Source organism: Hypomesus nipponensis, chromosome 8 (assembly GCF_054491055.1).
Source record: "Hypomesus nipponensis isolate SF chromosome 8, ASM5449105v1, whole genome shotgun sequence".
NCBI lineage: Eukaryota > Metazoa > Chordata > Actinopteri > Osmeriformes > Osmeridae > Hypomesus > Hypomesus nipponensis.
In genome coordinates this window covers 9,891,812-9,916,315 of record NC_140368.1, presented here as the reverse complement: position 1 = coordinate 9,916,315, position 24,504 = coordinate 9,891,812, and the positions used below count along the sequence as shown (strand labels likewise).

The 24,504-nt window shown below is 50.1% G+C and overlaps 1 protein-coding gene across 2 annotated transcripts in view; it reads right to left on the bottom strand.

Moving 5' to 3' along the window:
* hecw1a (HECT, C2 and WW domain containing E3 ubiquitin protein ligase 1a) overlaps positions 1–24,504 on the bottom strand; it is a 38,408-nt gene extending 13,904 nt beyond the window's left edge. For both annotated transcript variants that reach the window (XM_084702954.1, XM_084702955.1), the window contains exons 1-10: positions 24,475–24,504; positions 17,283–17,616; positions 17,046–17,153; positions 15,790–15,884; positions 12,052–12,127; positions 10,480–10,649; positions 4,970–5,112; positions 4,633–4,733; positions 3,233–4,221; positions 2,477–3,017 (exon numbers count right to left, since the gene is read on the bottom strand). In XM_084702954.1, coding sequence (XP_084559080.1) covers positions 2,477–3,017; positions 3,233–4,221; positions 4,633–4,733; positions 4,970–5,112; positions 10,480–10,649; positions 12,052–12,127; positions 15,790–15,884; positions 17,046–17,153; positions 17,283–17,616; positions 24,475–24,504 — 2,587 coding nt within the window. The remainder of the gene's footprint in view (positions 1–2,476; positions 3,018–3,232; positions 4,222–4,632; positions 4,734–4,969; positions 5,113–10,479; positions 10,650–12,051; positions 12,128–15,789; positions 15,885–17,045; positions 17,154–17,282; positions 17,617–24,474) is intronic.

Here is a 24,504-nt window from a genome sequence, read left to right as displayed (position 1 = left end):
CTTGCTTGCACCATTCCATTGTTTTCTCGCATCATCGCAGAGAAAGGGAAGGAATCAAGGGAAGGAAGCCCCCATAGAGTATTGAGGTGTCACCTGGGACAAGGAAATCGAGGTTGTTTTCACAGGGGTAAAAGCATTCGGTTTCCCAGCACATATATTTGATACAAAGCCATATCAGATATATGACATGAGGAGATGTTTCTTTCTTCTCCGAACCCTGGGTGATGGGTGTGATATAGAGTGGAAGAATCGGAAGCTAAAAGCCTGCTGTTTTCCCTGCGGGACGTCTGAAGACTCCCCTCCACACTGGCGATGTGCTGGATGGCTTTCCTTGGGATGATGAAGGGAAATAAATCCGGCCTGCCTGTCTCTCCCTGCCTGTACTTGCCTGCCTGTACTTGCATGTCCGCTGGTCTGTCTGTACCTGTCTGTCTGTACCTGCCTACCTGCCTGTACCTGTCTGTCTGTACCTGTCTGTCTATACCTGTCTGCCTGTACCTGTCTGTCTGTACCTGTCTGTCTGTACCTGTCTGTCTGTACCTGTCTGCCTGTACCTGTCTGTCTGTACCTGCCTGTACCTGTCTGTCTGTACCTTTCTGCCTGTACCTGTCTGTCTGTACCTGTCTGTCTGTACCTGCCTACCTGTCTGTACCTGTATGTCTGTACCTGTCTGTCTGTACCTGCCTACCTGTCTGTACCTGTCTGTCTGTACCTGTCTGCTCCCCTGGTCCCGTGAAACCAAATAATCCCAGGTTATTTCTGGAAGCTTCTCTCAGCCCGTTGAGAATGCTGCTAGTGGCTGAGTGTTTGTGTGTGCTGTCTGAAAGTGATCCCTCTTCATTTATTCTCTCTCCTCTTTTCCCCCTCTCATGGTTGGGTGTCAATGATGTCCTCTTCCCAGAGCAATATTTAAACACAGCAACCCATCCTAGCTGCCTGCCTGCCTGCCTGCCTGCCTGCCTGCCTGCCTGCCTGCCTGCCTGCCTGCCTGCCTGCCTGCCTGCCTGCCTGCCTGCCTGCCTGCCTGCCTGCCTGCCTGCCTGCCTGCCTGCCTGCCTGCCTGCCTGCCTGCTGCACACCAAGGTTTGTACGAGTGTGTGGGTGTGACTGCACAGAGGGCATTCTGAGTAATTGAAATGTTAGTTAAACCCTACAGTTGAGCACTCAGCAGTGAACATAAAACCAATGTGAGCTAGGACACACACACGTGCGCACACACGCACCCACATTCTGTATACAGGGTGGATTGGGCTCCTCTTCATTTGTCTACGTTCAATGACGATAACAAGGTCAAAACTATTTTCAAAGAATCTATAGACATTAATGTTATGTTCAAACGACAAATTGTCCTGAACCTGTTCTCCTCTGACATCCCATAATAACCTTCTGCGTTACAAACAGACAACCAATTACCTAGGTGATACCAGCTCAGAATAACACGCCTCGCTCTTGTGTTCTAATTCCACAGTGGTAACTTTGAAGTGAGACAGAGAGATGGACATGAATGGTCTGAGAAGGGTGGCAGTGTGGAGTCTTCCTGTTTGCTGATAGAGGCAGGAAAAAACCAGGAAGCATCAAATCTGTTTTTTTTTTTAGCATATCTGGGTGACCTACATTTCCCCTAACTGCTAATGAGAGTCAACATGTACTGTAGGTACTGCTTGGAGGATGGATAAGCTGTGCTGAGCCAAAAGAGGGAGCTCTTCTTGATAGTAGAGAGAGAGAGAGAGAGAGAGAGAGAGAGTTCTGATGTTTAAACCAGCTCCAAACTAACTCCAGCAGATGGCTGGCTCAGGTCCTGGACACTAGGACCATTGTTATCCCCCCCTTACAACTTTGTTAACAGCATTGTCTGTGTGACCAACACACTCACATCAACCTCTCACCTCTGAGGTCACAGTTACCTTTGACCTCAACCCGGTAGCCAGAATGTGTGTGTGAAAAATGTGTGTGTTCAGAAAAAGTCACACGGCCACCCGATGGCTTTCGTGAAAGAGGGCGAGGACACAAACAAATGAGATCTCACCGAGCAGAAACACACCCACCCTAACACACACACACACACACACACACACACACACACACACACACAGCATGAGCCAGTGGTTGCTTTTGTCAATCTGCTGTCCTGTAAAAGGTTAGGCTCTAATCAGTGTTTGTATTCCTCTCAGGCCTCAGTTTGATGCCAATGAGGTCAGACAGGGGGTGGGGGTGATCATTAAAACAACACTGACAGCTGTCAGCCATGTGGCAGTTTAGGGGGGAAGGGATACGTCGTGACACCTGATGTCCGTGCACACAGCGCTAACAGCCCGCCAGCCATGCTGCTGGTGAGGGGGAGACCGAGTTTCACACACACACACACACACACACACACACACACACACACACGGCAAGTGACGAGCAGAAAAAAACACCACAACATCGAACGCTCCGCGCCGGCTCGCTCTCATTCACCCGGTCGGGCGTTGCCGTCCCTCACCTGTTCCGTTCCTGTCGCTGGGGCCCGCCACGGGCTCCCCGCTCTCGGTGCTCCCCTCCTCCGTCCAGCCCTCTCCCCTCTCTCCCCCCGCCTCCCTGCCCTCGGGGCTCTGCACCGAGTCAGGCACCGACTCGAAGGCGCTGTTCTCCTCCTCGTCCTCCTCCTCCTGCGAGGAGAACACGGTGCTCTCGGAGAGGCGCGTGCTGTCCACCGACGAGAGGCGCGTGTGGCTGCAGAAGCGGTTGCGGCCCTCGTAGCCCGAGTTGCTGTAGCAGGACGTGCTGTAGCAGGAGGTGCTGTAGCAGGACGTGCTGTAGCACGAGTTGTCGCACAGCTCGCACTCGCTCTCCCCCGGCGGCCTGGAGGCGCTGCCTGGCTGGCCTCCCCGCCCGGCCCTCTCCCCGCCCTCCGGGCCGGCAGGCCGCGCCCCCCGGACGCCCTCGCCCTCCAGGAGCTGGTTGAGCTCGGACAGACGCTCGATGGACAGGCTCCGGGGGAGGGCCCTTCTGCAGCAGGGGCCCGGGCACGCCCGCACCTAGGGGGAGGGGGCAGAGAGGGGTGGAGGGGGGGGGGGGGGAGGGGGAAGGGATGGTCAGTTAGATGAGTACAGTCCACGTTGTGTCCTCCGGAAAATGGGAGGATGAAATATATATCCCATTTTCATGAGCATGCTCTGTTCGGGCTGCTTTAAAAGACCGGAAAGGCTCGGTGATCATCGCGGCATCGACGCCGGCCGTCAAAACGCGGTACCTGAGAAGGGGACTGGGCGGTATCTTCCTCCTCGTCCTCCTCTTCCTCTCCGTCTTTGGCCGTCTTGAGGGTGGCCGGGTCGGGGGGATGGGAGGAGCCTTCCTCCTCCTCGCCCGGCTCCTCCTCCTCTTCCTCGTCCTGGCTGGCGCGCCGCTGGCGCGCCGAGGGCAGGCTGTGGAGGAGGTGGTGGATGCGGATGTAGTGCGTGCGCGGCGTCTCCGGGTCGCCGCACGCCGAGGCGATCCCCGTCTCCAGCTCGGACACGGGCAGCGAGCACGGGCGGTTCTTCCGGCGCAGGGTGCTGCGCATGGAGGGGGAGGGGGCGGAGCAGCGGGAGGCGCAGTCGCACCCGGCCCCTCCCCGGGCCTCTGACTCGCCCTCTCCGCCCTCCTCCTCTTCTCCTCCTCCTCCTCCGACCTCTGGGGCCTGTTCCTGCGCCTCCTCCACAGCCTCCTCCTCCTGCTGCCGGAGCCCGCTAGCTCCCTCTAGTGGAGCCTCGGCCAGCGTCGTCACATCGCTGTCCACCTCCACCTCCGCTTCCCCCTCCACGGGCATCGACTCTGGCTGGATCTCCTCCTCTTCAATCGCCACCTCCTCCTCTTCTCCTCCCGCCTCCGCGTTCCCTTCTGCCCCCACTTCTCCTCCTTCTTCCTCCTCCGTCTCTCCTCCAGCCGAACCTTGTTCCGCCGGGGCCTCCACCTCCCGGATGGTGCTCTCCTCCTCCACGGTCCCCTGCTCCTCCGGGGACTCCTCCTCATCCACCTCCCCAGGCTGGGCCTCCTCTACGGGGGAGGCCGGAGCCACCACGCAGTAGGGCTCCAGGTCTGGGGCTTCATCCAGGGGCAGGTCCGGCATGTCCGGGCCCAGGCTCAGGGTGTCGTCGTCGTGCAGGTCGTCAGGGAGGGCTGGGTCTTGGTTCTCCTCCTCCGGAGGGTCATCTGGAACCACGGGGGCCGCTGGCTCCATGACCAGGGAGAGGTCCTCGTCATCTGAGAGGGGAACAACGGCACAAAAGAGGGACCATGGTCACAGGAGGACCGGGTTAACGTGTACATTATTAACGCAATGTCCACAGTCACATGCAGAGGCAAGTTTATTCACCGCAAGCAAGTTTCTCCACAAAGGACTGCTTTGTGTCCGGCAACAGCCTGTCCGGCTGATATGACACTAATATGGTAAATGCTGGGGAAGCCTCCTAATTCCCCGTCTCAATCACAGAGAGTAAGCTGTTTGAGACGCAACCGTTACAAATCTCATTGTCTGTTAATGAAGTGTATAGGGTGAGGTATTGTCTGCATCCGTCCCAGGGACTAGGATGAGTCCACGGAGGCACGGCTGGGGCTCCCAGGAGGAGCCGGCAGGCAGCATGCAGGAGGAGGTGGAGGGGAGGGGAGACAGACCTGGGTGGATGGTGGAGGTCGGCTCAAAGCGGAATTGCAGCTGGCCGCTGACGTGGTCTGTAGGCAGCCTGCGACCCAGGGAGTAACTCACCACACGGTCCCTGCAGAGAGAGAGGGAGAGAGCGAGGGAGGGGGAGCGAGGGAGAAAGGGGGCAGAGAGAGAGAGAGAGAGAGTGGGAGAAAGAAAGACACAGAGAGGAAGAAAGAGAACCGAGTGGAGGCAGAGATATAAAGCAGAACCCAGCTTAAATAATAAGAGATCCAGCCAGCCATGGGAGGGATGTGGGTGACTGGCCTTAACGATTGGCTGCCAGAACTGAGTGATAGGTGCACCTACCCAATGGCGTGTTTCTCCAGCAGCCTCTGGACAGGGACGGACAGCTTGCCCAGAAAGCGCTTGATGATGGGCCTGCTCTTGGCAAACTTGTCCTTCACCTCGATCTCCAGGACATCCGTAGGAAGTGACACAAAGTTGAACCGCTGGGGGGAGGGGAGGTGGAGGAGAGGATATAGAGGGAGGGATGAAGGAAGGAAGGGGAGGAACAAAGAGAAGGACAGGTCAGTAGAGGGAAAGATGGAGGAAAGGAAAGAAGGAGAGAGTAGAAGAATGAAAAAGTGGAACAGAGTAGCAATATAGGTCCCCCAAACCTTAAGAGAACGGACGTGTTCATTCATCGCGGCACTACGCGGCACTACGCGGCACTACGACTGGGTTTGTGCACGCTTGAAGTACCGCAACTGCATCCCACTGACTGTCGCTCGCCCAACGACGAGCGTCGTCGCGGAGACGTGTGCGACTCTGGCCGAGCGGCCGAACGGCTTTGGAACTGAAAGCATTACGGCGTGACGCGCGTTTGGACGACAGCTCTTCTCCTCCGCTACTCGGGTGAGGAGTTCGTCTGAAGGTCGTAACAGCCGGGGCGATCATCCTCTGGGAGCCGAGCCAACTGTTCAGTCACCTGCTCTGTCCTGGCTGCTCACTCCACACCAATCCCATTTGAGACCGAGATTACTGACATGATGTCATGTGTACGGATAGAGGAAATGTTGTCACCGGGCATACAGGAAAGGGGCTAATGACAGAACTTGCATCGTCAGGGTGTTGCTGTGACAGCGTCGTGTGATAGGTGTGTTGCATTGTTCCATTCTTTAGTACCCTCCCTATCTTTGTCAATCATTGTGGCATTCATCCTCTGGTACCTTTCTCTCTCTCTGTTCTCTCTATCGCTGTCCATGGTGCTGATTCTACCAATGCCCAGAGGGCGCAGGGAGTGGGCTCTGTCCAAGGTGCTGAAAAGTCCCCCCCCCCCCAGGCCAAGCTTCAGAGGGACGCTTGATCTCCGGCCAAACCCCAGGCCTCGAGGAGGAGGAGGACACGGACACACACACGCTGCTATGTCTCCTTCACACTGAACACAGTACATGAAAGAAGCCAAGCTCTGCAGCTGACACCGAACTAAAGATCTTTGGTTGTCCTTTCTTCTGTGTCACATGAGTGTATTCCCCACAAGCCCTGTGCCTGTTGTGTGTGTGTGTGTGTGTGTGGTGGGTTTATATGGAAGGATCTATGAATGGACAGATGGATAGAGCCCTGACAAACCACGGTTCCTTCATTGTCTCGTGTCGCTCGCAGGCAGCAGTGGTGTCCAGGCCAGTTGAGCACTATGGCTGGATGGGTTGAGCTGCTGGGCTGCACTCACTCATTCGCTGGCTGGCTGGCCGGCCGACTAGCTGGCATGCTCACACCAAGCAACAATGAGCAGCTTATTCTCCATGCACTGGATTAGTTAATGCTTCACCCCCCCACAGTCTCCGGTTCACAGCCTTCCCTCTATCTATCTCCTCCCCCTCATTCGGCACTCTTTCCTCTCTCCAGACCTCCAATATCTCTCTCTCTCTCTCTCTCTCTCTCTCTCTCTCTCTCTCTCTCTCTCTCTCTCTCTCTCTCTCTCCCTCTCTCCCCTCAGGGACAGTTCCTCGTTCATCATCTTCTTCTCTCACCACGTCTCCTCCACTCTTCCTCCCCCCTTCTTCAAGCCTCTCCCTTCCTCGTCTCCTCTCCGTTAATTCAATCTGGTCGGCTGAATGTCGTTTGCGCCCAGCGGTGTTTATTCCCTGCAGTTTCCTGTCCATCCGTGCCCTCAGCGCTCTCATTTCATCAGAAACGACAGCTTCTTACCTCCCCTTCACAGGAAACCCAGACAGGATAACAACAACTGCACAAACACACCTGAAGGCGAAAACCCAACCCAATTTAACCAAATCCGCCAAACGCTTGTTTATGATCCAGACTGCAAAGCTTCTTTTTTTCCCTTTCTCTCTGTACCACTGTAAATCACTCACAAACAAGACAAACGGGGGTCACCTGCTGCCAAGCATGAGATGAGCAAAGTGACGGAGCGTTGAGGCATCGCCCGCGTGTCCTTCGCCGACAGATCAGAGAACGGTCGTGTCTAAGGGTACAATTTCCTGTTTCCTGTTTCAATTTGTACGAGGGTAGCAGTCATATGAGGACACAGCCACAATACACTGTTGTATCTAAAGTGACAGGACGCATGACTAAGCGGAACGTGTCTGCTAGCCAATGACGCTCAGTTGTGGAGCATTTGACTGTAAATTGAGGTTGTGTTCCAGTCTGGCACCTGCTTTCCTCCCAGTTGAGAGACCGTGTGGGACCAGTGCACAACAGAAAACAAAGTCTTGCTGCTAGCTATCAGTAGCTCAAAGCCTCTCTCATGCACAGCAACACACACAGTCACTCAAGCATGAACAGGCACAGCCTTTCAAACTCAGAGCTCAAACAAACCCCGTCAACACCAAAGAGTTGCCTTGAAAGTAATTTGGGGCTATACTCTATGTTCAAGTGCCAGGAGCTACTAAACGCTTCTTGTCACACACACACTCACACCGCACCAGAGAGCCCAACCCAGTGTTTTTAAACTCACTCGCTTCTGTGAAAAAGGGATTGCTAGTGACTGGCTGGTTGCAGCTGTTGGCCTATTAGAAGGATTAGCGATAGTGCTACAGTCTCCCTCAGGGTCAGTGAGAGAGAATAGCATTTGCAGCATTTACAGTAGCCAATCAGTAGAAAGCTAAACACTCTCAGTTGAGGCCATGCTAATCGTGTTAGCTAAAAGGGAGTGCTTGCAGACACAGAAAGGCCAGAGGGCTTTGGTGCTGAAAGTTCTGCAGTCTAGCTTCTAGAGTAGTCTAGGTGAGGGATCAGACAATAAAAAGATTGCATTTCCAGTGTTGTAACAGTTCTTAAAACACAGTGGTAGAACATCATTGGATTCCCTTTAAATACGGTAAGGTAATTGTTAGGAGTAATCAACTGGGTTGCAACAAGCTACTCAACAAAGCATCTTCAACCGTGATTCCCATTCTAGTCGAGTGTGGCCGTGAATTCAAACCCAGAAAGATGGAAACCAAAGAGAGGAGTTTCAACTACTGAGCAAGTTTCTGCCGAGTCAGACAGCTCTGCCAACGTATGATATGGTAGTGGGGGGTCGCCCATTTGCTAAGCTAAGACAAACTGTGACAGCAGCTAAATGCTAGGGTAAGCACTAGGGTAGGCTACGCTAGCTGTGTGACTGACTGGGAGGCAGCATATGCCAGAGTAGATAAACTGTGACAGAGGCTAACTGCTGGGAGCAGTAGGAGAGAAATTAACTTCAGTCAAACATAGGTCAGTCCGGTTTGCAACAGCCATCTGTAGCAACACCCCTGTCAACAGACAGGAAGAAAAAGCTGAAAAGAGGGAGGATAAAAGAGGATGAAGAAGAAGAATTGTATGAAGATACTGGTAGACTTTATCTACAGATTAAACGACTGAACTGGACCAAAACCAAAAACGTGACGGCAGCCTGTTTGTTCCCAAATAAATTCACAGCTTTCTGAAATCAGTCCGGTCAAACAAAGGACATGGCAAAAGTAGGTCTTTATTCCTAAAGTGCTGCCGATGAAATAGGCTAGACCACAGCTGGAAATACAGGCTGATGCAACGGTGAGGAAACAGGTCTTCTAAGGGTTCTAGAGTTTGCGTGTGTGAGGAGGGGGGGGGGGGGGGGGGGGGGGGGGGGGTAGTGGTAGTGTCAAGAGGAGAGTGTTGAGTGTATGCACCTGACAATGCCCTGGGGTCCACAAACTATCACACACCTCGTCTTACTCCTGTGTTCTACAGAAAAGGCCTGTCACACCATTCACCCTGCAAGCACCTGTAGCCATGGAAACAGTGAAAACGTCATGGCAATGACTTGAACGTGAGGAACTGCATGGATGAGTCCCTCACTCCCTTTCACCCCCTCCGTCTCTCCCTCCCCCTCCCCCCCCCCCCACCCCAGCATGTGAGTTATGAACACACAGCCACACGTGACATGGTTGCCACTGCAGTATATTACACTGGACACAGGGGTGCTAAATCTGCCGTACGTCCACCAGCCCAGCAGATGATGTTGATGGCCAGGGAGAGGGAGAGAGAGAGGAGGGGAGAGTGAGAGCGGAAACGTGGCAGAATCCAGGCCCACAGCACAGCACACCTGCTGTTCAGGATCTCCAGTCACAAACTGGTGGACTGACTTGAAGTTCCATTGAGGACAACGCTGTACTATGGATTGGACTGATCAACGCTATTGTATTCCAAATCTGGAGTCCCAGGTCAACATTTGATTCAACAGCGCCGTCTCTCTCTCTCTCTCTCTCTCTCTCTCTCTCTCGCCCACTCACCCTTCTGTTCTCTTTCACTCGATCTGCTTGAGCTGAAGGAGAGTTAATGTCAAATGAACGCCTCCACTGTTTTAATTAAACACGCGTGGCAGCCCTCAGCTAGGGATGCGTGATGGGATGGAATGAAATCCATTCAATACAAGATGAATGAACAGGGTTGTTCCCAACACAATACAAAACTAACCACTTCACCCTACTTTCCTCGGGGGTAATGTCTTTGTACTTACTGTAAGTTGCTCTGGATAAGAGCGTCTGCTAAATGACTACATGTAAATGTAAAATATGACTAGGCTGTGAAATATGACTGGGGCAGGCACAGGAACAGTTTTTTTTTTCCTTTTTTGGGACTTGCAGAGCTTCAGGTTCAGGTAGGTAAAGAGTCATCCATAAGAGGCAACATGACACAGATAAAGCTGATTCACTGCCATACAAAGTGGAGGGGCTATGTGAGCGCGCTCTGAGAGCTCTGGTTTAGCTGCAGTCGAAATTCAAAAGAAACTCGTCGGGAGCTTCAGAGGGAACTGCGGTTCCCCTAGGGTTCCTTCTTTCATGTTCCCTCTTTTTATCTCAGCGTGAAGAACCCTGAATGTTAGACAAAGTTTTGTCTGTCGGCTCTGTACCGAAACTCAGCTCAACTCAAAAACAGCTTTGCTCATGAGCCGTGTAGCTCTGACACACAGGGATATTACACCACCTGGCAGGAAACCCGACTTCCTTCACCTTGACTCCTTCACCTTGTCATTTCACTGTTGTCTAGTAACTATTCTTCTTCAATGACAGGTACTGACTTACTTTGCATAGTGAAGCACTGTTGACTTTGAATGCGCTTTTCCAAGAAGTTGCCTTCTGTCTGATCCTGGTCCAGTCTCACGTGTTATGTTAGAAAACAACATTGAACGTGTGTCTGTGAGTTAGAGACGGAGTGTATGTGTGTGTGAGAGTGAGGGAGAGATAGAGAGTGCGTGTGTGTGAGGGAGAGATAGAGAGTGTGTGTGCACGAGAGTGAGGGAGAGTTAGAGAGAGTGTGTGTGTGTGTGTGTGAGAGACTGAGAGATAGATAGAGTGTGTGTGTGTGTGAGACTGAGAGATAGATAGAGTATGTGTGTGTGTGTGCAGTCCCACCTCTCTCTGCCAGACAGGGTTGACGGTATTGCATGTGATGCCCGAGCGTTTCTCCTGGCCGTGGTGGGGGAGGCCGGGGAAAGTGCTGTGTTTGCCTGGCCGGATGGAGATCTTCAGGTAGGGGTCTGGGTTGAAGAACATGCCCTTCTTCAGACCCACCGCCTGGAAGTCTGGGTGGATGGATGGAAGAACAAGAGATACGGTTATAATATATTTCTGGATTTTGGAAACGCTATGCTTAATTTCTTTTGACGGCCTTCTGTCTAGATGGAAGCCAATTCACTAAGTGGTCTTCTTGTTGAATTAGACACAAGTGACAGTAAATAGCGTAGCAACAACTTCTGAAGGAGAGAGACGACAGCAACCTAGAAAGAATGATGAGAAAAGATGAGAAAATCCTTCTAGGGCCTGTTTTTGGGATCCATTCAAATATGAATCTCTAAGTGAGAGAGATTAAACACAGCATGTCTCTCTCTCTTTGGTATCTAGCTTCTGAGAGTTTTTAATGAACAACTCGGTTGGGTCTCTCTCTGCTCCGCCAAAATCACTGGTTCACTGAGCAAAAACTGTAAAGGCGGTTTTGGCTCTGACGGTAGGAAGGGTGTCTGTGATTCTCTTATGTGTGTGTGTGTGTGTTAACTCTCCCTACAGCTCTGCTCAATAAATCCTCAACAATGATCCAGAAGGGGCAGCTTCCCTCAGACTGTCAGTGTTCCATCCCGCCCACTTCCATTCCAATCACCGAGGTGTCTGTCTGTCTGGAGGGAATCACTAGAACCTTCCTCTATCTCTCCAGACTAGAGGAACAGACTGGAACTGAAACAAACTGAAGCTGACAGGAGTTCAAGTAGGGGAGTTTTAGGGGAGTGGTGTTGTGGCTGTGTGCTCTGAATAATGCAAAAAGAAAAATGGACAATAAAAGGAATTTACATAAGCCATCTGTAACAGCAGGGCTGAAACAGACCAGAAGCATACTGTACGGTACTGTAGCACAGAAGTGGTTTCCAATGAAATATGTATGAGGACACGACACTGTCAGCGACTAAAGGCGCAGCAAGTGGAGGACTCAAGAAACAGAGCCGGCTTCTCTAAGTGTGTGTGGGGGTGAGAACTGGCCAAGCTCTTTTCGAAGTCCATGGAATCACTGTACTCATGCTGACTTAACAACGCTGACCCGACAACGCCTACATCCACCATGAGCCTTAAGGTTAGGCTCCACAAATACACCGGGGCTTGGAAGCCACTCAATCCATAAACATTTCACAGCAACAGACTTCCTGGGAAGAATACCCCTGCTGGATGACTGAGGTTGACCTCCTGGACTGAAACAGATCTCTCAGAGGGGGGCGAGAGGCGACGGAGGCATTGCTTTCACCCGCTGAGAATCAGCCTCTATAAATACAACACTACCCCCCAGTGAGGCTGAGGGAGAGGACGGGACAAGAACAAGAGATCGGCGAGGCGGTGGCTGGTGGAAAGTCAGATGTTTCGTTGAAGATCTGTAGACGGCTTGGGAACCAGAAGGCGATGAGAAGGGAGGAGGGATGGATGGGGGGAAAGGAAGAGACTCACCGGAGAGGGAGAAACTGACAAGTCTTCTGTTTGCAGGGCCCTGGGTGACTTCCTGACTGACTACTGGCTTCAACACCTGGAGACAGAAAGAGAGAGAGAAGAGAAAGACGAGAGAGAGAGAGAGAGAGAGAGAGAGAGAGAGAGAGAGAGAGAGAGAGAGAGAGAGAGAGAGAGAGAGAGAGAGAGAGAGGGAACATAATGAAAGGAATTGAGGTTTTACAAGATGCGCTCTCTCCGCCTCCTTCTCTCCTCCTTCCTGTCTCCCCCTCTTCCCTGATTGCACCGTCACACCATGTCCTGTCCAGTCTTCTGTTGTGAGGCTACTATGAGGCTCGTGCGTGCACGCATGTGTGCGTGTGTTTTTGTGTAAGTGTGTGTGTGTGTGTCCGTGCAGTATGGTGTGTGTGTGTTTCCAGATCAATAAGCAGTCTTCATTAGGAGCTTCATTGATCTCTGATCCAGGAAGAAGAGAAGCAGTGGAGATGGGAGTTACCTCTCTGGAGAGCAGCCTTTTCAGAACAGTATGAACTACAATTACTGACTGGCCAGTCGTACGACCATTTGACGTGTGTGTTGCTGTCCGTCTCTTTAGTTATGTGCAGACCATCAGTGAACAGAGGACTTATGTTTGCGTGTGCGTCTCATTTCCTAAATGCTCATCATCAACCCAAAAAAGGAAATCTCTACGTCAGACCATTTTTATCTGGGGTTTATTTTACATACAATGAGGATAACGCAATGACAAACTATTCCAAACCACAAACAAAATAAGATGTAAACAGAAGCAGTCAACTCAAACAACGGCAGAGATGAGCAGATGTTTGTTCCACTTGATATCATGGATTTAATAGGATATTAATCTTTATTCTGTGAGCATCTTCCCGGGAGTCTATTCCCTGATGTTTATTACCAAACTCTAGCAGTGGCTTTACCACAGACTAAGCCTCCCTCGGCCAGATTAACATAATCTGACGGATGAATCAAATTACAGTTAATCCAGAACCTATATACATTTATAATTATAAATTGTTTTAAAGATAAATACAAACTTTACAAATAAAGTAAATCAGCAATGACTGCCACTGTATGTAAATACATAACACATCAAGGATAATAAAATGGCATGAAAAATTACATGAAGATTAATCAGTAATTCACATATAACCACATGAAATGCTCTGGCCAATGGAAGTCAATGGCTGTGAATCACATGTTACAGAAGCAACCCCAAAGAAAAACATCAATTGCAGTGTCACCAATAAAAATGCTTGTCCAGGAAAAGACTGATTGGTTGGAGTGTGAGACTGTAGGTGAAACCATTCTGTGTGACAATGACAACTCTTTGACCGTACAGGACGTGAGACTGTGACCTACGACCACAAGGATGGCGTCCCAACTTAGCTTACAGGCTTACAGTACAGTTGCAGAGTGGGTAGAAATCTGATTAAAGGTCAGAAGCCTCAAATAGACACGGCCTGCCGGTCTGTCTGACTGGACTGTATTGTGTTCAATACATGTGTCCTTATTGTGGTGCCTGTCATTGTTCAGGTGAAGAGAGGAGAGGAAAGGAGAAAGGAGAGGGGAGGAAAGGAGAGGACAAGGGGAAAGGAGAGGAGATAAGGAGTGAAAGGAGATGAGAAGAGAGGAGAGAGGAACTGTCCTCTGCAGTGCGGCTGCTGGCTGATAATAACACTGGTGAAGCCTGGCTGTGAAGGGCTTACACAGCAGCCCTGTGAGGCAGCATGGCTAGGAGATAAAGAATACACACACACACACACATTCAAACAAGTTCATCGCCACACATGACAATCCCACTCTCAACAGCATAATCAGCACACACAGAACCAGAGATGTTCCCACGCACATTCCTCAATTTAAAACACGGCACACTCTCAGCCCTTACTCATAACACAAAATGAGAAATCATCACGTCCATTTATGAATGCTTTGCCACCCAGGTAGAGTACTGCATGAGCAAGCTCAAAACATTGTTACCTGCCCTGTTGAGAAATCTGAGCAGAAAGGACTCAGACTCAAAGCATTGCCTCTCTCTCTTCATCTCTCTCTCCACAGATGCAACAGTTTGTATTGAAGGATCAGATCCCTTCTCCTCCAAACCAAGAGGACTCACTGAGTCAGAAGGAGAGAGAAAGAAAGAGATAGAGAGAAAGAAAGAAATAAAGAAAGAGAAGAAGAAAGTAAGAGAAAGTGAGAGAGAGACATACACAGTGAGAGAGAGAGAGAGAGAGAGAGAGAGAGAGAGATAGAGAGAGAGAGCCTGCTCTCCTCCCTCCTGTCAGCAGCAGCAGCAGTAGATCATACCCAGGTTAGGATGTTCACACCTCAGACACAACATGGTCGGACACTGCCTCAGGGCCCTGGCGTGTCAACAACCCCCAGTGGACACACACACATGTATACACACACACCAGTGCTACAGCATCGCTCCTCAAACACCATGGAGGATGTGATGTCACAGCCCTGAAGACTCCGAAAATAAAGGAGGCAGGCAGGCAGGCAGGCAGGCAGGCAGGCAGGCAGAGAGAAGGAGCAGCAAAGGAAGGAAGAGAGGGAAAAACAGGATGTAGAGAAGGTGAGATGACAGAGATGAAAAGCGAGTGTTACCCAGGCCAGCCAGGTGAGCAGCGTCCTCCTCCTCCTCCTCCCTCGCCTCTCAGTCCAGCTGGGTGACATCACTCACGGCTGGGGACAGGCCCTCCATGAATCAAAGTGACCCGCTCGCACACACAGGCGCCCACACGCCGCCTCATCAGTCCGACGCGGTCAAGCGCATCCCCCTCTGTCACCCGGCGATGACAGTCACACGTTGAGCACTGTATGCCTCCTCCTTCAACGACGCCTCTTTCGTCAAAACCCAACCCCTAACTGTCACTGCTCTCGCTCTCTTCCTTTTCTCGCTTCCCTCACTCCTCTCTTTTCCTCCCTCCTGTACTCTCTGGGGTTTATTTTTAACCTGGCTTCCCAGGACAAAACACCGGGCTCGGATCAGGTTCAGGGGCCATCAGCGTTTCCGGGGGCTACGCCAGCACAATGGAAGCAAGCCTGAGTAACTCGATCCATCCATCCATCTGGTTCGCTAGCATTGCTAATATAGCTGCTAGCCTAGCATCCACTCATTTATCTATGGAGTGGGATGCTTAGTTTAGCTTAGCATAGCCTTGTCAGAACCTGCTAACGTAATTGAAAAACAGCTATGGGTGAATGTGAGAGTTTATGAAAGGTGACCTCAGGAGCCCATGACACTGTCCAAAACGACTGCCGAACCGGATTCAACTGACGCACTACATTGAAAACAGGAAGCCGCATGCAAACGGGACAAAGCACGAGGACAAAAGTACACGAGGTTCAGAGGAAACAGTGCCGTTTTCATTCCCACCAAGAGACTGTCTGCAACTCTGCCAGCCCGTTTGTCTATTTCGCCTTTCAACTTAACATGAACCTGACTGTCTGCCAGCCATTACTCTGCATTACAGAAGATCCATGTCTTTGTGCCAATCTGCACGGTTGTCATATCCTGTCACAAACATGAAGATAATAAGCAACATAACCGATACCATGAGGGGGATATTACTGATTTCGTAATCCCCCTAAAGGCCTTAAATCCTGAGCTTCTAAATAAGGCAGACTGTGTAATTGCATGGATGTGGCAGCATGTTGATATGCTGATGGTGCGTGTGTGTGTTTGTGTGTGTGTTTGTGTGTGTGTTTGAGACTTACAGGAGCCGATGTGCTCTTCACGGTGACACTTGGGGTGGTGGCTCTGAGTACTCCACTGACACCGTGGTAATATTTAAAGCAGATCTTGGTCTCAGCTGTGGGGAGAAACAAAATCAGAGGGGCAGCATTTCCAGCCACTTAGTGCACTGACGACAAACAGGAGGGCGTTGGGGGAACCTGCAGGGGGCTCTTCTGAATGGGTTCCCACAAAGACAGGTACAACCACACACACACACACACACACAAACAAACACCTTCAACACACACAGCCTCTAAGAACAGAAGCCTTCCCAGCTGAGCTATGGCACTCTTTACTGAGGCTCCCTCCTGGCTGTCCTCCATCTACCAGTCCACACCTGCTCCTCTGTCAGCTGAATAATGTGCTGCTGTTTGCCAGTGTAACCGTTCCTATTAGTCCCATCCTAGGAGGCCCTGACACAGGTGAGCTATGTGTTATCTCTGGTACTCTGCCTGGCTCAAGCTCCCCCCCCATTAGTCAGGGCTTCCTGTCAGACAGAAGCCACCCAGGGAGGGGCCCTGCTCCAGTGGGAGCCAGGGAGCCCTCTCCCTCGCTCTCTTCCTCGCTCTCTCCCTCGCTCTCTTCCTCGCTCTCTCCCTCGCTCTCTTCCTCGCTCTCTCCCTCGCTCTCTCCCTGTGGTCGTTCTCTAGCTCTCGGTTTTTTCTTCATCTCTTTGTCGTTCTTATTTCTCTTTGTCTCTCTTGGTTTCTTTTTTTTTCTCCTCCTCCTCCGTCTCCAGTTTTTCCCTCTTTTCCCGATCTCTCTGTTTCATGCACTCTCTCTCTCTCTCTCTCTCTCTCTCTGTCTATTTCTCCCTCCCTCCCCTCTCCTCTTTCTCTATTTCTCCCAGTGAGGAACGGCCTCAGACAGGCGATAGTTTTCTGCTGTTTGCAGTGACAGGTTGTGGCTGAGATACAGCCAGGAAATATGGATAATAGGAGGGGGTTTTGCATAAAGAGACTGTCTGGCTGCTTGCAACTATAGATTCATACTGGGTTGTCAGGGATTTGTAGATATTTAAAAAATTAAGAATTGTGAGGAACGGACAGTAGATAGCCTTGAGTCTCATCAAATATTTATGAATTATGCTCGGAACGATTCATTCTTGCCTGTAATGATTTACTTACAGAGAGAACTTCTAACATATTCCCAGATGTTCTAATAAGCAAGCCTTAAGTAAAGTGTTGTATAATATGAGAATGTTTTTCACTTTGGCAGGTGACGATACAGTACTTACATTCAGCAAAGTATGCAATGGAGTCAATCTTCCACACAATCTGGCCCTTGTGAGAACCGTTTATCCCCCGGTTCTTGTAGTCTAGAAAGTTCTCGGACAGCACCTCATCTAAGGGGAAAAGAACAGATTAGAAATAACTGAAGTTAAGCGTCACACGTTCTTAAACTATATCCCTACAAACAGATTTCGTTTTTGCACATCCACTGCTTGCATTGTAGTTGCATCATCAACACCCACCAATCAGATACATGCCAATCCAGTCCCCTGCATCCACTTCCTCCTTGATGTCCCAACAGATTACCATGTCCTGGGATTGGCCAACGGCGTAGTGGGAGGTGCTGACTGTGAGCATGGAGCGGCAGTCGGAGGTCAGGAGGTCGGCGTCGCTGGTGGAGCGAGGCAGGGTCAGAGCCAGGGTGAGGTGGTTGGCCCCAGCGGGCCCTCCGCTGTGGTACAGCTCTGGACTGTAGCTGAGCCGCGCCGACGCGTCCTTGCAGCGTCTGCGACTCTGGGCGCTGCGAGACGGGGACGCCATGGCAGCCAGGCCCAGGAACCTGTTCTGGTACAAGTTCTAGAACGGCACAGAGATAGGAACCTGTTCGGGTGCGAGCTCTAGCACAACACAGCTATAGGGACCTGGTCTGGTTTAAGTTCTAGAATTGAAGTAAAATGACTTGTGCTGATGGAGTTTGATGGAGCTCAATGGTGTTGAACGTTGTCGATTTTTTTCAAGCATACAGTTTTGTTTGGACAGCAGGATGTTTATCACCCCGCCCTGTCCTATCCTGATGACCAAGGCCACTCTGGGGACCTAAGGGACCACTCTCCAGACACTACAGGAGCAGTCAACCTGAAGGTAAACCTACAGCTCCCTCACAACCATTAGAGACAAGAGCCCATTTGGTAGACCAGTTCATGGCATCATAAAACACACTCACACGCACGCATGTGCACACACACACACACACACACACCTGCAGGCTGTAAGCTGACGGATCAGCGCAGACAAAAAACAAAAAACAATATCACACACACACACAACACAACACAGAACAGGAATACAGACACACACACGTAAACACACAAAGACAACAAGGGCTAATATTATGATGAAATAACATCAGTTGAAGAGGGGAGTGTCTTCAGGGTTAGGGCTGGAATCAGCAGTCTAGCATCTGACCTGACCAGACTCTGAGGACGTCAGTGGGGTGAATTTGATCTTTTCCAGGATCATGTTGAGTCACACGTGTAGCATCACTGTGATTTGACTGAGCGTATCAGCACATGACACAGTTGAAATAGTAGATGGAGTAGCCGAAGTACTACGCTGGGGCTTTGGCTTATGGGAAATGTAGGAACAGACGGAAAGTTATTGCTGCAGTTGATGGGTAGAGGCAGCATGACATGACTACACTGGTGCAATGGCTTATGGGTGAAGGTAGCTTGATAAATCGGAGACACTGACCTTAACACTACACAGGTGGAGCAGCATAATGACTCGCCAAGTCAAAGCACATCAAATCCTGAGGAAGAGGTCATGTGATTACCCAACAATAGGAATGCAGAGAAGGCGCTACCAGACAGCACGTGACTGTGTATGTATCTGTGTGTGAGACAAAAATCAAACAGCATCATAAGTTCATACTTGATCCTCATTAGATCAAGTATGACTGCCTGAAACTCCAAAACAATTGTAACAAAAGAAATGTTTTACAAACAATGGCGTATTTTGAGAGAAAAAGACACAGGACAATAATGAACAGATATTCGACAATTATGGATTATAAAGAGAGATAGAGAGAGGGACACGCAAGAAGTACACAAATATAAACAGAATATTTTGAGATGTAGGATTCGGGGAAACATTGCCAGACATGACAGGAATGCAGTTCCTGCAGTATTGCAAACAAGTTTGAGCCTGCTGAAGTCAATCAAAGTCTTTCCACGATTCCACATCTTACATTCGTTCTGAATCCTTCCCTCCCTCTCCTGGTCTCTTGTCCTCTAACTCAATCGGGCAGCGCATGAAGCACTCATCTCATGGTGTTTCCGACCTTATTGGTGCTAAGAGACGGCTAAGCACGTTCCTCGTCTCCTCGGGTGGAGCCAGCGCACTTTCGCCGTCATCGACCCGTCTGTTAGTCTACTAATAGAGCTGGGACAACAGCTGAGAGCGAGAGAGGAGGAGGTAGAGGAGTTGGAGGAGGAAGAGGAGGAGAAGGAGGAAGAGGTGTAGAAGGTGGAGGAGGTGGAGGAGGAGGAGGAGGAGGAGGAGGAGGAGGAGGAGGAAGAGGAGGAGGAGGAGACAGTCGTTTGAAGGTATGGGCAGGAGGAATCCCCCTGTTCTCCGGGGGGCACGTGCTCCAGCAGCCAGACAGAAAAACGCCTTCCTCACAGGCCACACATAACCTACATACCCTATTATTCCAGATTCAGGACACGCTACAGTAGCGTTGGCCTAGAAACTTCTCTGTGTATCCTAAGTACACTTAAAAGGCCCTCTGTCTGTCAGCTCCTCCTAGCTAGAATGCAGGACTCTAGTAGACACAGCTCAGTCTCAAAGCATTGTAGGATGTTCTAGGTGCCAACAGAAACACTCACAGCCCACTCAGTTTAGTGGGTCGGAGAATTCAACTCACAGGCAAGTGAAAGCTTAGCATTGTTTAGTTATTCTGTATTCTGAAGCACACATACTGTACAGTACACCGAAACGTACCACACTGACAATGCGTACAGAGCTGTTCTGTGTAATTACAGTACATCTTCTCTAACATTACCCTTGGGAACTAGGCCCAGGGCCTGGATGTAAACGAATGCCATAGAGACCTTTCACTCAAGACACACAACAATTTGCTTAAAACTAACCGTTCATCTCTCTGGATTCCACGCAGAGCACGGGATAAATAATCCATTTGGATTGGATTGAGAAGACATCCGAATCAGATTAAGACACGGTCCTGCTCTCTCAGTCATTGAGCTCATGCACTATCCAGTCCTTCCAGGGGGTCCCTGTGTGCCGGGGGGGCGGGGGGGGGGGGGTACGGGGGACTGAGCTTGGATCCAGAAGAGACTGTCTGCTGGAGGAGACGATGGTGGAGGGAAGGCACCTGGGATATGGATCTGCCTTCTCATCACCAGTGGAAACCCTCCATCCAGTTCCCCTTCCTGCTACAGTACCATGTTTAAGCCCTATGGACCTCATTAGGGTAGATCACACCCAGCGGTTTATGCTGCCTCTCTCAGCGGCTCCACTGGATAGTTACTGTACCCCCAGGAGAGAGCCTCCCGTGATCTCGAGCAGGAATGGCACTGGCATGATTAAGCCATATAATTACCTTTCAAGACAGGGGGAGTCTTAATCTTCAGTGTTTTCTCACACTGTCATGTGAGTGCTGTACATTGGAGGGGTTTGGGGAGGTGAAACTAGTTCATCCAGCTCATCTTGGAAGAAGAATGTGAGAGAGAGAGAGAGAGAGAGAGAGAGAGAGAGAGAGAGAGAGAGAGAGAGAGAGGGGGGGGGGGAGAGGGTCAGTGAGAGAGATCCCTAGCTAATTGGAGCTAAATTATACACTAACATAATAATCATTTTCCCACGCACTCTCCTCACTGGTTATGCATGGAGACAAAGCGGTTATGGAAACTGAAGTCTCTCTGTCCTCTCTTACCCAGCAACAAGGGCTGCTTTCCATAAGCTCCCTCCCAGGGATTTTCCAGGTTGGGCATAGTAAATGTCAGCTCATGAAAAGCCTCTTTTGACAGAAAGCATTTCACAGTGTAAGAAATATGTGTATATATACAGTTTATACATATGTACTGTGTATATAAGCAGCAGCCTATCCAGTGTATTTTTTGATACTATTTTTGATTAGTAGTATTTCATTCAACAACGGCTACTGAATATCACATTTGGTTGAGATTGTAGATGAAGTACAGTATTGATGCTCCGTCTCTACAGTGCAGAGAGCTAAACAATTTAGTACAGATCACTATCTCATGACGGCAAGGTTAGAGAAAACCACTCAGTTCTAGAGTCGTGTCAGACATTTTTCAGGTGGTTCCTGGGAACGAATTCCATTCCTCATTTCCCCCCGAATTCCCCCTCCCCCACTGTCTCTCTTTCTCTCACACACACACACACACGCACGCACACGCACACACACACACAGACTACACACAACCCTCCCCACCCCGTCAGCTGTAAAATCTAGGTTGAATCCTCGTATTGTGACTCTGAGAGCGGTGCTACTACAGAAGCAGCCGCTGTCTTCCTGCTCTGCCTCTGTAATGAGCTCCTGATATAGAGACACCACAGGGAGTGTCCTCTCTCACACAGGAACTGAGGGATGCATGCATCCCACATCCTCGTCGGCGAGGACTGACATCACCTCACAAACAGTGAGAACGTTTACACGTTGCAGCCCACGGCGGCGTGTGTTGTTGACAGTCAGCGTGTCTCTCCGGGACGGTGTGGAAATGGGATTGGTTATGTTCTCAGTCGCACTGAGCTAAAGACACTTCCAGAATAATTCTGAATATATCCTCTATTCCCCTCTAACTCACATAACAATGAACAGTGCTGTCCCATTCTGCTGTAGAGAGAGACCATGGGCATGTTCTCCATCTCCACAATATTACTACTACAAATGCAGACCAAGAGTTTACAGGTTCAAATCATCCCTTGTACATTGCTTTGGATGAAAGCGAAATAAATTCACCACAACTACATTCCTCAGAGAACGTGCACATATGAACTGGGCTTCCTCTTGACTGAGCATGGTGTTCCGTTCTGGAAGCTTCTGTCTTAAGGGGACAGACCACATCGCCAGTCATCCATCCATCTGAATACACAGTTAAACATTGATCATGTGCAGTAGTCCATGTAGAGTACAGAGGCTGCTCTGGTCTAAAATCTCTGCTCAGAGGTTAACTGCAGCCAGTTAGTTATCCTTTAGTAGCCCTACTACTGTGTGTTCCGATTATTGCAGCCCCAGTGGGCATTGGACTAAAAAACAAAGGTTCCCCATGTGAAGTATTTGAAGCGTAGCATGAAACACTATATGGGTCATCTTTTTTTATCATGGAGTATATTCCATTATTTCCTGCAGCTTGATTTATGTTTAGACGTAAACATCTTACAGCAGGGCCTACTACTATGCACACCACCGAATTCTGTAAAATAGCCCATTCTGTAAAATACGTGGTCATATGACCACAGCACATAAACGAGTACTGTGTCCCTCACACACAAAGCACACCGGTTATTTATTGGTACAGCAGCTGCTGTACAGTAGTTACGTGGTCAGTTCCGGCTGATGTAGAGTGGTCTGTGGTACAGTCAAAGTAATGAGGAAGCAGTGAATCATTCTGACCACTGCAAAGTGGAACGCACGAGCTACAAATGTGTTTATGTTCTGAGGTAAACAATGACTCCACTGTGTGAGGTCGGGTACTGTAGCAAACAATTACTCTATGAGTTCACGTACAGAAGCTTACAATGACTGTCAATGAGTTCATGTACTGAGGCAGACAATGACTCCATCTATGAGCTCACATCTTAAGCCGGCAAAGCAAGGCTTTTGGACTTGAACAAAGGGTGCCGGGTGCCTTCACGGCTACAGACCCAGGCTGTTTGTGGGCAAGCTGGAACGCCCGTAAAATCGCTTCCTGTCTTCTCAACAGCTGAGTGGAATGCCAGTGTTTTATGCTCCTAATACTTTTCGTTTCGAGCTCGTATTTATCGCTGGGCCATTCCACTTATCCTGATTCGAGGAATGTGTCTTGGGGTAGTGCTAAATCAATACTGAGCTATGGATGACTAGAGTCTGACTCAGCCTGTGGGAGGGATCCCTTTATGATGTAGGCTCTCTCCACTCGGTCACTGTGTCTCATGGCCACATGGACCTAGCATGCAAGAGCTTCTCAAGTGGAATGCAATGCAGAGATGCATGTTCACCAAACATGTTCCTACCCACACGGGCACACACCGACACACACGTGTACAAACGAATGCTTACCCCCAAGCACACACACACAGACACACACACTCATTCCCAATCAACACTACAGCGCCAACGCTCTGCATGAACAAGCCCAGGTTCATCTCCTCAGTGAGGTTGAGTTCAAATATTAAACAGTGATCCCGACAGGACCACTAAGTCCTGATGATGTTATGACAGTATCTGAGCCTCTCCGACCCAGCACGTTTCCCAGCTGTCAGGTCAGAGCAGCCCATGCCAGGAGCCCTCATCCTGGGGGAACTTCCCTTTCCCAGACACCCGGCCCGTCACAGCAGCTCTGGCTGGTAAATGATCCAGATGAGATCCACTTGTGCATGTCTGGTCCCATCACCGTGCGAGTGACCAGCTCCAGCCCAGCTCCAGCCCAGCAGTGTGACATCTTCACCCATCCACTTCTCTGCTGCCTGGTCTGGGTCATTCCCCCACTCAGCATCAGTCTGCAAATGGGTTTACTGTAATGAAGGATACCATCCCTGACTAATGGCAGGATGAGGAGAGGAACAGTGGGTCATAGAGTCTGACTGGGTGTGGACTGGGCAAGAGAGAAAGAGAGAGAGAGAGAGAGAGAGAGAGAGAGAGAGAGAGAGAGAGAGAGAGAGAGAGAGAGAGAGAGAGACAGAGACAGAGACAGAGACAGAGACAGAGACAGAGTGAGTGAGTGAGAGAGAGAGAGAGAGAGAGAGAGAGAGAGAGAGAGAGAGAGAGAGAGAGAGAGAGAGAGAGAGAGAGAGAGAGAGAGAGAGAGAGAGATTGTGTGAAGCCTCTCCAAAGGGTCAGAAAGGCTGGCCAAGTCCTCTCTATCCCTTTCTTCCTAATCTTTCTCTCCATCTTATGTTGTAGAGAGAAGAGAAGAAGATTGGGAGTTCCTACCTCCTCCCCAGATAACCAGGAAGAAGCTTGGGGATTCCTCCGATAGCTGGTATCCCTCTGTCTTCAGCATGTTATCAGCAGCTAGGGTACAGCTCTGAGTGGTTACAATTGGAAATGTGAAAGTAGGATAACATCCCCTGGCCAGAGTTGTGGACTAGTAGTGGTAGTCTTGTTTTATATCATAACAAATAAACTGTTAATTGTTTGACACAACACGCTACAGTTAACAAAACGGTCTCGTTTAAAACAACAAAGCAATTAAACACACGACAGTGGACAGGGTCTCGTTGTAAGAGGATTAAGGATATCCACACAAAGGAGTGCGGAATAACTGGGACTGACTGGCGTGCTGTTGGGGACAGTCTAGAGACAATGTTGTTGTTGTCGGGACGAGAGAAAGTGATACCAGAGCTCCGTCAATACACACACCACATATTCGTTTCTTGTCAATGTATTGACTTGGAGTCATGTGCAACACCACTACCTAGACGCAGCCACTTCTGACAGCAATTCATCAACAAATAAGCGACATCTAGACATACCTGAGATAAAATGACTTGCCGGTGAATCAT